We start from the raw sequence: 14,409 nt of genomic DNA, 5'->3' as shown, positions 1-14,409 counted from the left end.
TGATGTTCTAACCACTGAGAAACACCTGCCAAGGCTGATTTCTTTTCTTTTTTTTAAAATTTTGTTAAAATTTTAACACTGTACTTCTTTGGACATATAACATTTCTAACTTATTTTTTTCCCTTTTCCTTTTAGCTAACATTTAATCTTTTTAAAAAAATCCTATTTATTCTTATCTTGAAGAACTAGTGTTGTTTTGTATTATAATCTTTAAAAAAGTAGATTTTTGTGTGAAATGTAACAAACATACTGAAAAGTTAATAAAACATAAACACATATAATTTAATAATTTTAAAGTATAACTATTAACCAGGTCAAGAAATAAAGCATTGCTAGCCTTCCAGCAAACTACCTACCTAGCTTTCCAAAGCACAACATCCTCTTACTTGATAGAAGTAGCCACTAACCTGACTTAGAAAGGTAGTTATTTCCTTGCTGCTTATAATTTTACTACCCATCTATTTACCCCTAAAATTTCTTAGTTTCTGTTTGTTTTAGAAAGTTTTATGTAAGAACACTTGTTGTATATATTGTTTTGTTTGCTTTGCTTCTCAACATTGTTAAAATAAACAGATGTATATTTGCTTTTGTGTTAACCATATTATTGTTATGGTCCTTCATTTATTTTCATATTGTATTCCATTTTATGACTGCACATAGCATATTTGCTACAATTTGATCAAAGTTTTCATGATATTGTCAAGGAACTTTTTATTTTCTTATCTGCATTGGACCAGTTTTCTCTCTATTAATAGGGAAGTCAAATAATAGTGAAGTCATATATTATCTAGTAAATTTATTACATGTAAATTAATTGAAAATTTAAATGGGGACTAAAATCGGTAATCAAGTTTTCGTATTACATGTTGAGTCTCTTTCAACACTCCAGTCTATAGTATAGTATACTTTTCTACTAAATATTTTATATCTATTATATGCTGGGCATCAGAAAAGTTAATTAAAATATACAGCAACTGTTTGAGTATTTCCTATGTGTCAGGCACTGTCATAGGTGCTATAGGTGCAACACTCTAGTAAAAAGAGTTATATTTTATTTTTTATACATTGTTAAATAGATATGTGTATTTGTATGAAAAAAACTCTTGACTTTTTGTCCCTTTACCCAGGGTTGACTTTGTTGACTATCCTTTCTATAAAAGAAGTAATAATCTATAATAATAAAAGCTTAATATGCTAATTAGACCAGACAGCTGAACAACCTTCTAGACAAAGCTGGGGCTGCGAGGGTCTAGCCCCTTGAATGAATTTCGTGCATCGGGCCTCTAGTCATATATTTATAGCCTTAAAAATTACACAGTGGAATCTTGTATGCCCTTTTCATTTTAACTTAGTATATTCAAGATTCTAATGAAAGTTAACTTTTTTTTAAATTCTTTATTGCTTAAAGTATTACATATAATATTACATATGTCTACTTTTTCCCCCATTGACTTCTCCCCAGTCCCCCCCCCCCCCCCCCCCAAACACATGTTCTCACCTCCCTAGTGTCTGTGTCCATTGGTTATCCTTTATGCATGCATACAAGTCCTTTGGTTGATCTCTTACTCCCTCTCCCCTTTGCTGCCTTCTCTCTGAGGTTTGATGGTCTGTTCGATGCTTCTATGTCTCTGGATCTGTTTTTGTTTAGCAATTTATGATGTTCATTATATTCCACAAATGAATGAGATCATGTAGTATTTATCTTTCTCCAACTGGCTTATTTCACTTAGCATAATGCTCTCCATATCCATCCTGTTGTAAATGGGTATGAGTTCTTTTTTACAGCAGCATAGTATTCCCTTGTTTAGATGTACCACAGTTTTCTAATCCACTCATATGCTGATGGGCACTTAGGCTGTTTCCAAATCTTAGCTATTGTAAATTGTGCTGCTATGAACATAGGGGTGCATATATCCTTTCTGATTGTGTTTTTGATTTCTTAAGACATATTTCTAGAAGTGGGATTACTGAGTCAAATGGGAGTTCCATTTTTAATTTTTTGAGGAAACTTCATACTGTTTTTTCACAGTGGCTGCACCAGTCTGCATCCTCACCAGCAATGCCTGAGGGTTCCTTTTTCTCCACATCCTTGCCAGCACTTGTTATTTATTGATTTGTTGATGATAGCCATTCTGACAGGTGTGAGATGATATCTCATTATCATTTTGATTTGTGTCTTTCATGTACTTTGAGCATGTTTTCATATGTCTCTTACGAAAGTGAGCCTTCTATATGTCCACTTTTGAAAGTGTTTATTTAAGTCCTTTGCCTATTTTTTTATTGGATTTTTTATCTTCCTTTTGTTAAAATGGATGAATTCCCCACAAACTTTGGAGATTAGGCCTTATTGGATATAACATTGGAGAACATATGTTCTCCCATGCAGTGGGCTTTTTTGTTGTTTTGTTGATGGTTTCTTTTGTTGTGCAGAAGCTTTTTATTGCGTTGTAGTCCCATTTGTTTATTTTCTCTTTAGTTTCCATTGCTCTAGGAGTGTATTGGTAAGTTATTGCTTTGGCATATGTCTGAGATTTTGCTGCCTGTGGATTCCTCTAATATTTTTATGGTTGCCTATCTTACGTTTAAGTCCTCTATCCATTTTGAGTTTATTTTTGTGTGTGGTGTAAGTTGGTGGTCTAGTTTCACTTTTTTTGCATGTATCTGTCCAATTTTCCCAACACCATTTATTGAAGAGACTGTCTTGACTCCATTGTATGCCTCCTTTGTGAAATATTAATTGAGCATAATAGCTTGGGTCGATTTCTGGGTTTTCTGTTCTATTTCATTGACCTATATATCTGTTCTTGTGCCAATATCAAGCAGTTTTGAGAACAGTGGCTTTGTAATACAGCATCATATCTGGTATTCCAATTTGTTGTTCTTTCTCAAGATTGTTGCATCTATTCGGGGTCTTTTTTTATTCCATATAAAGTTTTTGGAGAGTTTGTTCTAGATCTGTGAAATATGCTGTTGGTATTTTAATGGGGATTGCATTGAATTTGTAGATTGCTTTGGTTAATATGGACATTTTAATGATGTTGATTCTACCAATCCATGAATATGCCATTTGTTTATGTCTTCCTTTATCTCTTTTTTCAATGTCCTATAGTTTTCCAAGTACAGGTCTTTTACCTCCTTAGTTAAGTTTATTCCTAGGTATCTTTTTTTTTTTTTTTTTGGTGCAGTGGTAAATGGGTTGATTTTTAGTTTCTCTTTCTGTGAGTGCATTATCTATAATAATAAAAAGATGGGGCTGTGAGGACTGAGCCCCTCTCACAAATTTTATGCATCGGGCCTGTAGTTGGTGTATAAAAAAGCCATGGATTTCTGGGTGTCAATTTTGTATACTACTATTAATACATTGTCAAATTCATTTATTAAGTCTAGTTTTTTTATGAAGTTTTTAGGGTTTTCTATGTACACTATCATGACAGTTTTACTACTTCTTTTACAGTTTGGCTGCCTTTTATTTTTTCTTCTTGTCTGATCGCTGTGGCTAGCACTTCCAGTAGTATGTCAAACAGGAGTGGTGAGAGTGGACATATTTGCCTTGTTCCTATTTTAAGGGGAAATATTAGTTTTTGCTCATTGAGTATGATGTTGGCTGTAGATTTGTCACATAAGGCTTTTATTATGTTTAGGTATGATCCCTCTATTCCCAATTTGCTGAGAGTTTTTATCAAGAAAGGGTGTTGGATTTTGTCAAATGCTTTTTCTATATATATATATATTTTTAATATATTTTATTGATTTTGTACAGAGAGGAAGGGAGAGAGATAGAGAGTTAGAAACATCGATGAGAGAGAGTCATCGATCAGCTGCCTCTTGCACACCCCCCACTGGGTATATGCCCGCAACCAAGGTACATGCCCTTGACCGGAATCGAACCCGGGACCCTTCAGTCCCCAAGCCGATGCTCTATCCATTGAGCCAAACCAGTCCCGGCTGCTTTTTCTATATTGATTGGTGTGATTATATGTGATTTTTATCTCTCAATTTGTTTATGGGATGTATCACATTTATTGGTTTGCAGATATTGTACCATCCTTGCATTCCTGGAATAAATCCCACTTGGTCATGGTGTATGGTCTCTCTAATGTAATGCCAGATCTGGTTTTCTAGGGTTTTATTGAGTATTATAGCATCTATGTTCATCAGAGATATTGGCCTATAATTATTTTTCTTTGTAGTGTCTTTACCTGGTTTTGGGATTAGGGTGATGCTGGCTTTATAGAAAGAGCTTGGAAGTGTGCCTTCCTCTTGAATTTTTTGGAATAGTCTAAGGAGGATTGGTTGAAGTTCTTCTTTGAATGTTAAAACTCCCCTGTGAAGCCATCTGGCCCGGGCTTTTGTTTGCTGGAAGTTTTTTGATTACTGCTTCAATTTCCTCCATAGTTATTGACCTATTCAGATTTTTTAAAATTCTTTCTGATTGAATTTTGGAAGGTCATATTTTTCTAGGAATATGTCCATTTCTTCTAGGTTGATCAGTTTGTTGGAATAGAGTTGTTCATAGTATTTTTTTTTTTTTTTTAAACAATCCTTTCTGTTTCTGTGGGGTCTGTTACTTCACCTCTTTCATTTCTGATTTTGTTTATTTGGGTCCTCTCTTTTTGCTTTGTGGTAAACCTGCTAGAGTTCATCAATCTTGTTTATCCTTTCAAAGATAGGATACCAGCTCTTGGTTTTATTGATCTTTTGTATTGGTTTTTTTTTGGTTTCTATGTTACTTATTACCGCTCTGATCTTTATTATTTCCTTCCTTCTGCTCACTCTGTGCTTTTCTTGTTGCTCTCTGTCTAATTCTTTAAGTTATAGAGTTAGATTATTATCACTTTTTCTTGTTTTTTTTTTAGGTAGGCTTGACATGCTGTGAACTTCCTCTTAGGACTGCTTTCACTATGCCCTGTAAATTTTGGATAGTTGTGTTTTCATTGTCATTTGTTTCCAGGATGTTTTTTATTTCTTCTTTGATCTTGTTGGTAACCCAATCATCCTATATAATTAAAGGCTAATGTGCAAATTAATCAAACAACAGAACAACCAGTCACTATGACATGCACTGACTATCAGGGGGCAGACACTCAATGCAGGAGCTGCTCCATGGTGCTCAGTGGCTCCCACAGCGGGAGCGCTGCTCAGCCAGAAGCTGGGCTCACAGCTGGTGGTGGGAGCCTCTTCCACCTCCGTGGCAGGGCTAAGGATGTCTGGCCTAAGCCGTCAGTCGGACATCCTCTGAGGGCTCCCGGATTGCGAGAGGATGCAGGCTGGACTAAGAGACAACCTCCCTCCCCCCTCCCCACACACACACAGTGCAAGGATTTTGTGCACTGGGCCTCTAGTTGTTTAATAACATGCTACTTAAGCCTCCAAGTGTTTGAATTTTTTTTATTTTTATTGTTTTTACTGTAGTTCATTTCTAATATTATGTTATTGTGATCTGATCAGATGCTTGATATTTCAATCTTCTTGAATTTGAAGAGACTTTATGTTAGAGTCCCAATATGTGATCTATCTTTGAAAATGCCCCATGTGCACTTGAGAAGAATGTATATTCTGTAGCTTTGGGGTGAAATGTTCTGAAGATGTCAATTAAGTCTATCTGATTTAGTGATTCATTTAGGATTGCTGTTTCTTTGCTGATTTTTTTTTTTTGTCTAGGTAGGGGTGTCGAACTCAATCAGAGAAGGGGCCAAAATCTAAAATCCAGCCTAAATCGCGGGCCGAATGGTTTACTGAACAGTCATAAACTGTCATTGTGATGGAAACGCAGCGGAGTGCAGTGATGACAGCGGTGTGCGGGCCACATTGCAAGGCCTGGCGGGACGGATTTGGCCCGCGGGCCTTGTGTTTGACACATGTGGTCTAGAGGATTTATCTAGTGATGTTAATGGGGTATTAAAATCCCCTACTATGATTGTGTTGCTGTTGATCTCTTGATATCTTTCTTTTTTTGTGTATTTGGGTACTCTTGCATTGGGTGCATATATATTTACCAGAGTTATATCCTATTATTGTATTGATTCCTTTAGTATTATGGCCTTCATTCTCTTGTTATGGCCTTCACTTTGAGGAAACTTACCCCAGGAAAGTTAGCATTTTTAAATTAGGAAACTGCCAGAAACTTAAATTAGTAAAACTAAAAATAGAAACTGTGTCTTCATATTCTCATTCTTCTGGATCAATATAGAAGATTCATGGGAAACCATAACGTTAATTTGTTATGTATTTTGTTTTTGTCATAGGCATTGCTGGAAACCTTATTTGGTCTAAAAGTGATTTTAACAGGTGATGCATTTGTTCCTGGAGAAAGAAGTGTTATTATCATGAATCATCGGACAAGAATGGACTGGATGTTCCTGTGGAATTGTATGATGAGATACAGCTACCTCAGGTTGGGGAAGGTGTGCCTCAAAGCCAGTCTCAAAAGTGTTCCTGGATTCGGTAGGTTATTTACAAATTAAGTTTTTCATTCATTTTATATGGAATGGATGTACCCACCTAAAAAAAAATAACTTACTGAATAAACTCCACTGATGTATTAAAGCCATTCCCACTTTTTCTTAGTGGATCCTAACAGATTACTTTATTTGAATCTCTTTTTGAAACATTTTATGTAGAAAGAGAGGATAAAATTGTTTTCAAGAAAGTAGATATGGTTCCAGAGGGACCAACAGTAACTTTTTTTTTTTTTTTTTAAACTCACTTGACATATTTGATTCAGAGAGAGAGAAAAACATTGATTTATTGCCTCCTGTATAAGCCCTGACGAGGGATAAAATCACCAACCTTTGAGTGTCTGGAACAACAAGCTACACCAGCCAGGATGATGGTTCAGTAACTTTTTATTGCATGTAAGGCTTATGGTAATTTAAGCCGGAAATTGGCTTGTGCTGATGAGGTAAATACATATTGAATACCCATTGATTTTAAGCATTATATGAGGTACTGGTATTTTCTTTTTATATATTTATTTTTCAATTACAGTTGACATACAATATTATTAGTTTCAGGTGTACAATATCGTGATTAGACACTTATATAACTTTTGAAGTGATTGCCCTGATAAGTTCAGTATCCACCTAATATCATACATAGTCATTACAATACTATTGACTATATTCTCTATGCTGTATGCTATAGCCCTGTGCCCGAATTTGTTTCTGTATTGTTGTTCATTTATTTTTTAGATTCCACATATAAGTGCAATTATACGGTATTTTCTTTTTCACATAGCAGTCTAGGTCCATCCATTTTGTTGCAAATTACATTCTTTTTTATGATGATTCATATTCCTATATATTCAATATATGTACCACTTATTCTTTATCCTTTCACTTAGGTTGTGTTCATATTTTTACTATTGTAAATAACGCTGCATATATCTTTTCAATTAGTGTTTTAAATTTCTTTGGATAAATACCTAGCTGTGGAATTGCTGGTGGTCTCTAACTTTTACAGTAGACAAACTGTATGAACAACCTAATTGTGAATTTAATAGGTAAATTGATAATAAAAGTGGTATATGTACTCACAATAAGGAATATGATTTAGCCATAAAAATAATTAAATCTTGCCATCTGTGACAACATGGATAGACAGTGAGGATGTTAGGTGGAGTCAGACGAGAGAAACAAATACATATGATCTTACTTACATTTGGAGTTAAACAAAAGAACACTGAACTCATAGATACAGAGAACACATTGGTGGTTACAAAAGGCTGGGGGTTAAAGAGTAGGCAAATGGGTGAAAGTGGTAAAAAAAGCACAAACTTCTAGTCATAATAAAGGACTGGGAATAATGTACAGCATGGTGAGTATAGTTGATAATGCCATACTGTATACTTGAAAATTACTGAGCTAGTGGATCTTACACATTTTCATCATAAGAAAAGAAAAATTTGTAACTGTGTGGTGTGATAATAGATGTTAACTAGACATATTGTGGTGATAATTTCACTATGTACCAGTGATTTTCAGCCGGTGGGCTGTAAGAATGTTTAAAACATGCAATACCTGACTATTTAGTCAAGGACATTGATCTCTTTTCCCTTAGACTGTCAAATTAAAAATGACAACACAATAGCTATCTGGTGTGAATGAACCAAAATTATGCTTTTTTTTTTGTCATATCAGCAAAAAAAAATATTTTTTGGTGTGCTGTAAAATTTTAGTAATTAGTTTATGTGTGCCACGTGATGAAAAACTTGAAAATCACTACTCTATACACATACGGGGAGGGCAAAAGTAGGTTTATAATATGAGTAAATGAAACAGAATTTTTTCTTATAATATTGTCCATACAACCAACTATAAACCTACTTTTGCCCTCCTATATATGAAATTGTTTTGTCATATCCCGAAAGTAATACCACATAAAATTACATCTCAATTTTTAACAATGTGTATTGTTTTTTTGGATGATTGTGAGGATTAAATTAAATGCCAGTACAGTAGTATTTGCTGCTGCCTTTTCTTTCTATATTTCCATCTGGAACATTCACTTCTTGTCTTACAGAGATTCGTATTAGATCTCTGATTTCTCCAGTGCCTCACAGACCTATATTCTCTTTCCCTCATCACTTCATCTTTATTTCCACCTACTCTGCACCGCCACAGCCATTTTTATCATTGCAAGCCTGTCTCTCCTCTTGCCTGTGTTCCTATGTAAGTCTGTCATTCTTAGCTTTTTCATTTCCCTATTTTCTTTTCTCACATGAGTTTATAAGCTTCTCACATATTGTATCTTATATATTGTAGGCTCTTAAATATTTGCAGTCTTAATAGGATTTCATGAAAATGCAAACCATTAATGAGAACAGATTTTTGGATTGGAGAGAAACAAGATTTTAGTATAATATTTTATATTGACTATAGCAAAGTAAATTAAGCAGGGCAAAAGTGTAGGCAGCAAACAACAACTCGTATCCTAACCAGTTTGACTCAGTGGATAGAGCATTGGCCTGCGGACTAAAGGGTCCCAGGTTCGATTCTAGTCAAGGGCATATACCTTGGTTGCAGGCACATAGCCAGTAGGGAGTGTGCAGGAGGCAGCTGGTCGACATTTCTCATCGATGTTTCTCTATCCATCTCTCTTCCTCTCTGTAAAAAAATCAATAAAACATATATATTTTTAAAAATACATAACTCGTTTGCAAATGAGAGTATTACAGTTGGAATTTGCAGGAGGAAATGAAAGAACAGGAAAAGCATGAATGCATCTTAGTGGTCAGCTATATCTGGCTTCAGACTATGCTAGACTTAGCTTGTTGACAATTTGGCATGACTGTAGGGAATATTTAATATTGCTATTTATAATTATTTTTAAACAAATGTTTGCTTACCAGATGTTTGGAATATAATGACCAAAGGAAAATAATATTTTGTTTCTATAGTGCCAGGTTGGAGAATGTGTGAGTTTGGAATTTGTAAGTTCTTTTCTTAAAGTATAAAAGTAACAGACTTATGAAGCAGCCAGGAAAGAAATCATTAAGAGTGTTTAGATTCTAGATCAAGTTACAAAGAGTTTGTGTAAGTTAACTAAACTGCCTAGAGTTTGCTAAGATATATGCAATTAGATTTTAAGAAAAAATGTTCTATAGTTAGATGTCTGCTGTTCCTAATGATGATGCACACATAGATTCTAATGTTTAACCAACTTTGAAAACACTTAGCAAAATCTAATAAAATGAAAAATTAAATCCAAAGGTGGCATAAAAAGTCCATTTGCTTGGTGAGTTTGTACCAGGAAATGCATGTGCCATTTGTGCCACCCAGCTCTTGCTTGGTTTTTCTGGATCATTAATTAATCACACTAGAGTAGCAGAAGAGTTTGAGACTTTTAGAAAGCATAAAGAGATTGTGATTTAAAAAGTGACCAAATCATGTATTAAACTAAAAATCTTCCCGACAAAGTAAATTGTTGTATAATTCAGTTCTAAAACTGCAACATGAGCTATCAGAGAGAGAAATTAAGAAAATAATTTCATTTACAATTGCATCAAAAAGAATAAAATATTTAGGAATAAATTTAACCAAACAGGTAAAAGCTGCAGTTTACCTGCAGTTGGAAAACTGTAAGATTGAAGAAGTTACAAATAAATGGAAGGATATACTATGCTCATTGAAAGAAAGAATTAATATTGTTAAAATTTCCATACTCCCTAAAGCAAGCTTTAGATAGATTCACTGGCTTTCCCCTCTCCCCCACAGAACTAGAACAAATATAATAATCCTTAAATTTAAAACCACAAAAGACCCTGAATAGCCAAAGCAATCTTGAGAAAGAATAACAAAGTTGGAAGTATAATGCTACCTGATTTCAAACTATACTACAAGGCGATAGTACTGAAAATGACATGGTACTAGCATAAAAATAGCTCAATGGAACAGAATAGAGAACCCAGAAATCCATGCCTATGTGATGTTGAGAAAACTAGATATATACATGAAAAAAAATAAAAGAAAAAAAAATAAAAGAAACGGATCACTTCTTTTTTAATACCATATACAAGAATAAACTCAAAATGGATTAAAGACAAATTAAGTCCTAAAACCATAAAACTCCAGAAGAAAATAGGCAGTAAATTCTTTGACATCTGTCTTAATTTTTTTTTTTTTTTTTTTTTGAGGAGGTATGTTTTCTCAGGCAGTTGGGGGCAGGGAGGGAATAAATGGGAATATATTAAACTAAAAGTTTTTGCACAGCAGAGGAAACCATCAAAAAAATGAAAAGATAATCTACTGAATGGAAGGAAGGAGATAATTGCCAGTGATACATCCTATAAAGCGTTAATATAAAAAAAAGTAAGGATATTACAACTTAATACCAAAAAAACCTCCAAATAATCTGATTTTTAAAACGGCAGAGGACTTGAACAGACATTTCTCCCAAGGGGACATACAGATGGCCAATAGACATATGAAAAGATGCTCATCAGGAAAATGCAAATTAAAACTACAATGAGATATCATAACACACTTGTCAGAATGCTGTCATCTGTAAACCAAGAGTTAGAAAGGATGTAGAGAAAATGGAATCCTCATGCACTGTTGATAGACATGCAGATTGGTGCAGCCACTGTGGAAAAGATTATGGAAGTTCCTCAAAAAATTAGAAATAGACTACCATGTGACCCAGCATTTCCACCAATAGTATTATCCAAAAAAATCTAAAACACTAATCAAAAAGATATACTGTATGCACACCTATATTCATTGCAGCATTATTTACAATTATGAGTCACGAGTCCAGCACTACCTCTCTTTCTGGGTCCCACAGCAGCCATTACTGGTCTGGCCCTGCCTCCCTCTCCAGCCCTTGAAGCAGCCGGGGCCATTGTTGATCAGGCCCTCCTCCAGGGCAGGCACATGGAGGCCCCTGCGATCCCACCCCTGAGGCTGTGTGCTCAACCTCCTCCTGTCCGGTCCACCCATTTTGGTGTCTGGTTAATTAGCATATTTTTCTATCTACACTAATAAAAGAGAAAGATGCAAATTGATCCTACCTTCGAGAAACCGACCAGCCAATCAGGAATGAGTATGCAAATTAACCCAACAAAGATTGTGTGTTAATTTGCATACACAGGATCCCACTGGGGGTGACAATGCAGGCGTTCTGCACTGCCCCAGCCACTCTGGGCCTCTGGGCAGCATGGGAAGGCGGAAAGGTGGCTCTGGGTCAGAGCAAAGGTGGTGCTGGCAGCCAGGGGAGGGAAGGCCCATTCTTGCACAAATCTTAGTGCATCAGGCTTCCAGATAGATAGATAGATAGATAGATAGATAGATAGCTTCCATATCATGGCTATCTATCTATCTAAGTGTCCATCTGTAGATGAATGGATAAAGAAGAGGTGGTACATATATATAATGGAATATTAGCCGTAAAAAGTAATGTAATTTTGCCAATTTGACAACATGTATGGGACCTAGAGGCTATTTTGCTATGTGAAATAAGTCAAAGAAAGACAAATACCATATGATTTCACATACTATATGTAGAATCTAAAAAATAAACTTAATTGCCGAAACCGGTTTGGCTCAGCGGTAGAGTGTCAGTCTGCGGACTAAAAGGTCCCAGGTTCGATTCCGGCCAAGGGCATGTACATTGGTTGCGGCCACATCCCTGGTAGGAGGTGTGCAAGAGGCAGCTGGTTGATGTTTCTCTCTCATCGACATTTCTAGCTATCTCTCTCCCTTCCTCTCTGTAAAAAAAATCAATAAAATATATTAAAAAAATGATACAAAAAATAAACTTAATTGATGGTAACCAGATGGGAGTGGGTCCAGGGATGGGTGTAAAAGGTGAAAAGATTAAGAAGTACACATTGGCAGTTATAAAAATAGTCACAGGGGGGTAAAATACAGTATAGGGAATATAGTCAATAATATTTAATAACTGTATGGTGCTAGGTGGGTACTGGACTTATTGAGGTGTTCACTTTGTAAGTTATATAAAAGTCTAATCACTGTTTTATATCTGAAACTAAAAATATTGTATGTCAAGTGAAAATTACAGTAAATTACAATCACTGTTTTATACCTGAAACTAAAAAATTGTATGTCAAGTGAAAATTACAATAAATTGAATAAAAATAAAAAATTACTACATTAATTAGTATAATGCAAATTAAAGTTTTGGAATATTGAAACAAAAAAATAATAAAAGCAATGAAAGCGATAGCATCAATTGCTAGCAAAAGTTAAAAAAAAAGGAATAGTACTAGAAACTAAGACCTGGGCTCTGCTTATGCTCTGTAGCACTTTCCCATTACTGCTTGTAATGGAGTGGCTTCAACAGCACATCTTTACTGTCTCACAGTGCTGGAGGTCAGAATTCTGTCTGCTTGAGAAGGCAATGCTGATAATGTAAATGGATTGTAGAAAGAAGATAGTAGTAGCAACACCACACCAGCATGTACAGAATCTGTCTTTATCAACTTGCCAGGCTCCTAGCTCTTGTCTGAGAAATTGAGGTGATAGAGGGAATGTCCTTCGATGGAAACATATGGAAAAGTCGAGTTACTGGTATATAGCCTAATTTCAAATGACATGATCAGTTGCACTGTCTTATATCAGCTCACACTTACAAAATAAATACCATAAAAATGTACATTTGAATATTTAAAATGTTAAGAGATATCTTGATATTGCTTTATACTTAAATAAAATATGCCTTGATGGCAATGAAATGGGGAGAGGAGGACTTCATAAGGTGTTCCTGTGATTTTTTTGAAAGGGAGAAAAATGTTTAAGCTAAAAGCAGTAAAAATTCAATGTATAAATGGAACATGACAAGGCAAAGGCACAAAGGGGAAGAATCATATCTTCAAAGGAGAGTCCAAGAGGCTGACTGATTCAGCCATTTGTCTTCCCTTTGAGATTCCTGAAACATGCAGAGCATTAGAAGAGTTTTATGGCACAGCTCCACAGATCTTGCTACTACTCCCTCCCCCGAGGGAGCAACAGATACCCTCACTTGGATGGAGAAATACGTTCTCCCTGCCAGTATTGTTCAATGGTAGAACATCCTTTACAAAGACAAAGACAATTTAGAACTGACGTTTGAGGAGAATGCACAGTTTTAAAGATAGTCTAGTACTAAAAAATGCCAAGTGTAGCTTCTAAGGAGTAGTTAATTCACTGAGTAAATGATGTCACTATGTTTAATAAGTACCCTTAGAGAGATTCAAGTATATATTGCTGTTTAGTGCACTGGTTAAAAACATCAGCTTTGGAACCAGACTGCCTACATTTGAAACCTGATTAGTTCTTTTGAATCTCAATGTGCCTCAGTTTCCTTATCCATAAAATGATGATGATTTTACCTACTTCATAAAGCTGTCTTAAGAACTAATTGAATTAAAGAAAAATGCTTTGAACAGTACTAAGCACATAGTAGTCATTCAATAAATATTTTTATTAAAATTATTACTATTGCATTTGTCATAACATTTTTTTTCTATTTGCCCATATATTTTGGCTACTACGAAGAAGAACCAAGTGTAAATCTTAAAAATTAAAGAGATGATTGCTGCAATAAGCTCAGTTAGTAGGTCATCACAACTAACTAAGATCAAGTTAGTGAGTTGGATGATCAAGCCAAGGAATTTTTCTTGAACACAATGCAAAATGAAAGGAGATGAAAACAGATGTTTTAACATCTAACAGAAGCTCCAGACAGCAAGGTTGAGAGAATGAAGAGGAAAAAAATATATTCAAAAATTAATCATTAAAGCTTCCAGAGGAAAGGAATTGGGTTATCTACACCAATCAGGATGATGTCAGACTTTTTGTGAGCCTTATTAAATGATAGAAAACAGTGGGAAGTAGCTTTGAAATTCTGAGGGGGAAATGATTTGGAGTTTTAAATTTTGTTTTCAGCTTTAGTAGTCTCCAAAACTGAAAA

At 35.0% G+C, this 14,409-nt stretch overlaps 1 protein-coding gene across 6 annotated transcripts in view; it reads left to right on the top strand.

Annotated features, from left to right (window-relative positions):
* LCLAT1 (lysocardiolipin acyltransferase 1) overlaps nucleotides 1-14,409 on the top strand; it is a 158,042-nt gene that overhangs the window by 103,453 nt on the left and 40,180 nt on the right. For 4 of the 6 annotated variants that reach the window (XM_036434861.2, XM_036434865.2, XM_036434862.2 and 1 more), the window contains one exon: nucleotides 6,246-6,444. In XM_036434861.2, the coding sequence (XP_036290754.1) occupies nucleotides 6,246-6,444 (199 nt within the window). Of the gene's footprint in view, nucleotides 1-313; nucleotides 421-6,245; nucleotides 6,445-14,409 lie in introns of all 6 variants that reach the window. The other 2 variants (XM_036434863.1, XM_036434864.2) reach the window with 1 other exon arrangement.

Source organism: Pipistrellus kuhlii, unplaced genomic scaffold (genome assembly GCF_014108245.1).
Source record: "Pipistrellus kuhlii isolate mPipKuh1 unplaced genomic scaffold, mPipKuh1.p scaffold_m20_p_13, whole genome shotgun sequence".
NCBI classification, from domain to species: Eukaryota; Metazoa; Chordata; class Mammalia; order Chiroptera; family Vespertilionidae; genus Pipistrellus; species Pipistrellus kuhlii.
Note: the sequence above shows the minus strand (reverse complement) of the source record. Positions and strands in the feature narration are given on the sequence as shown.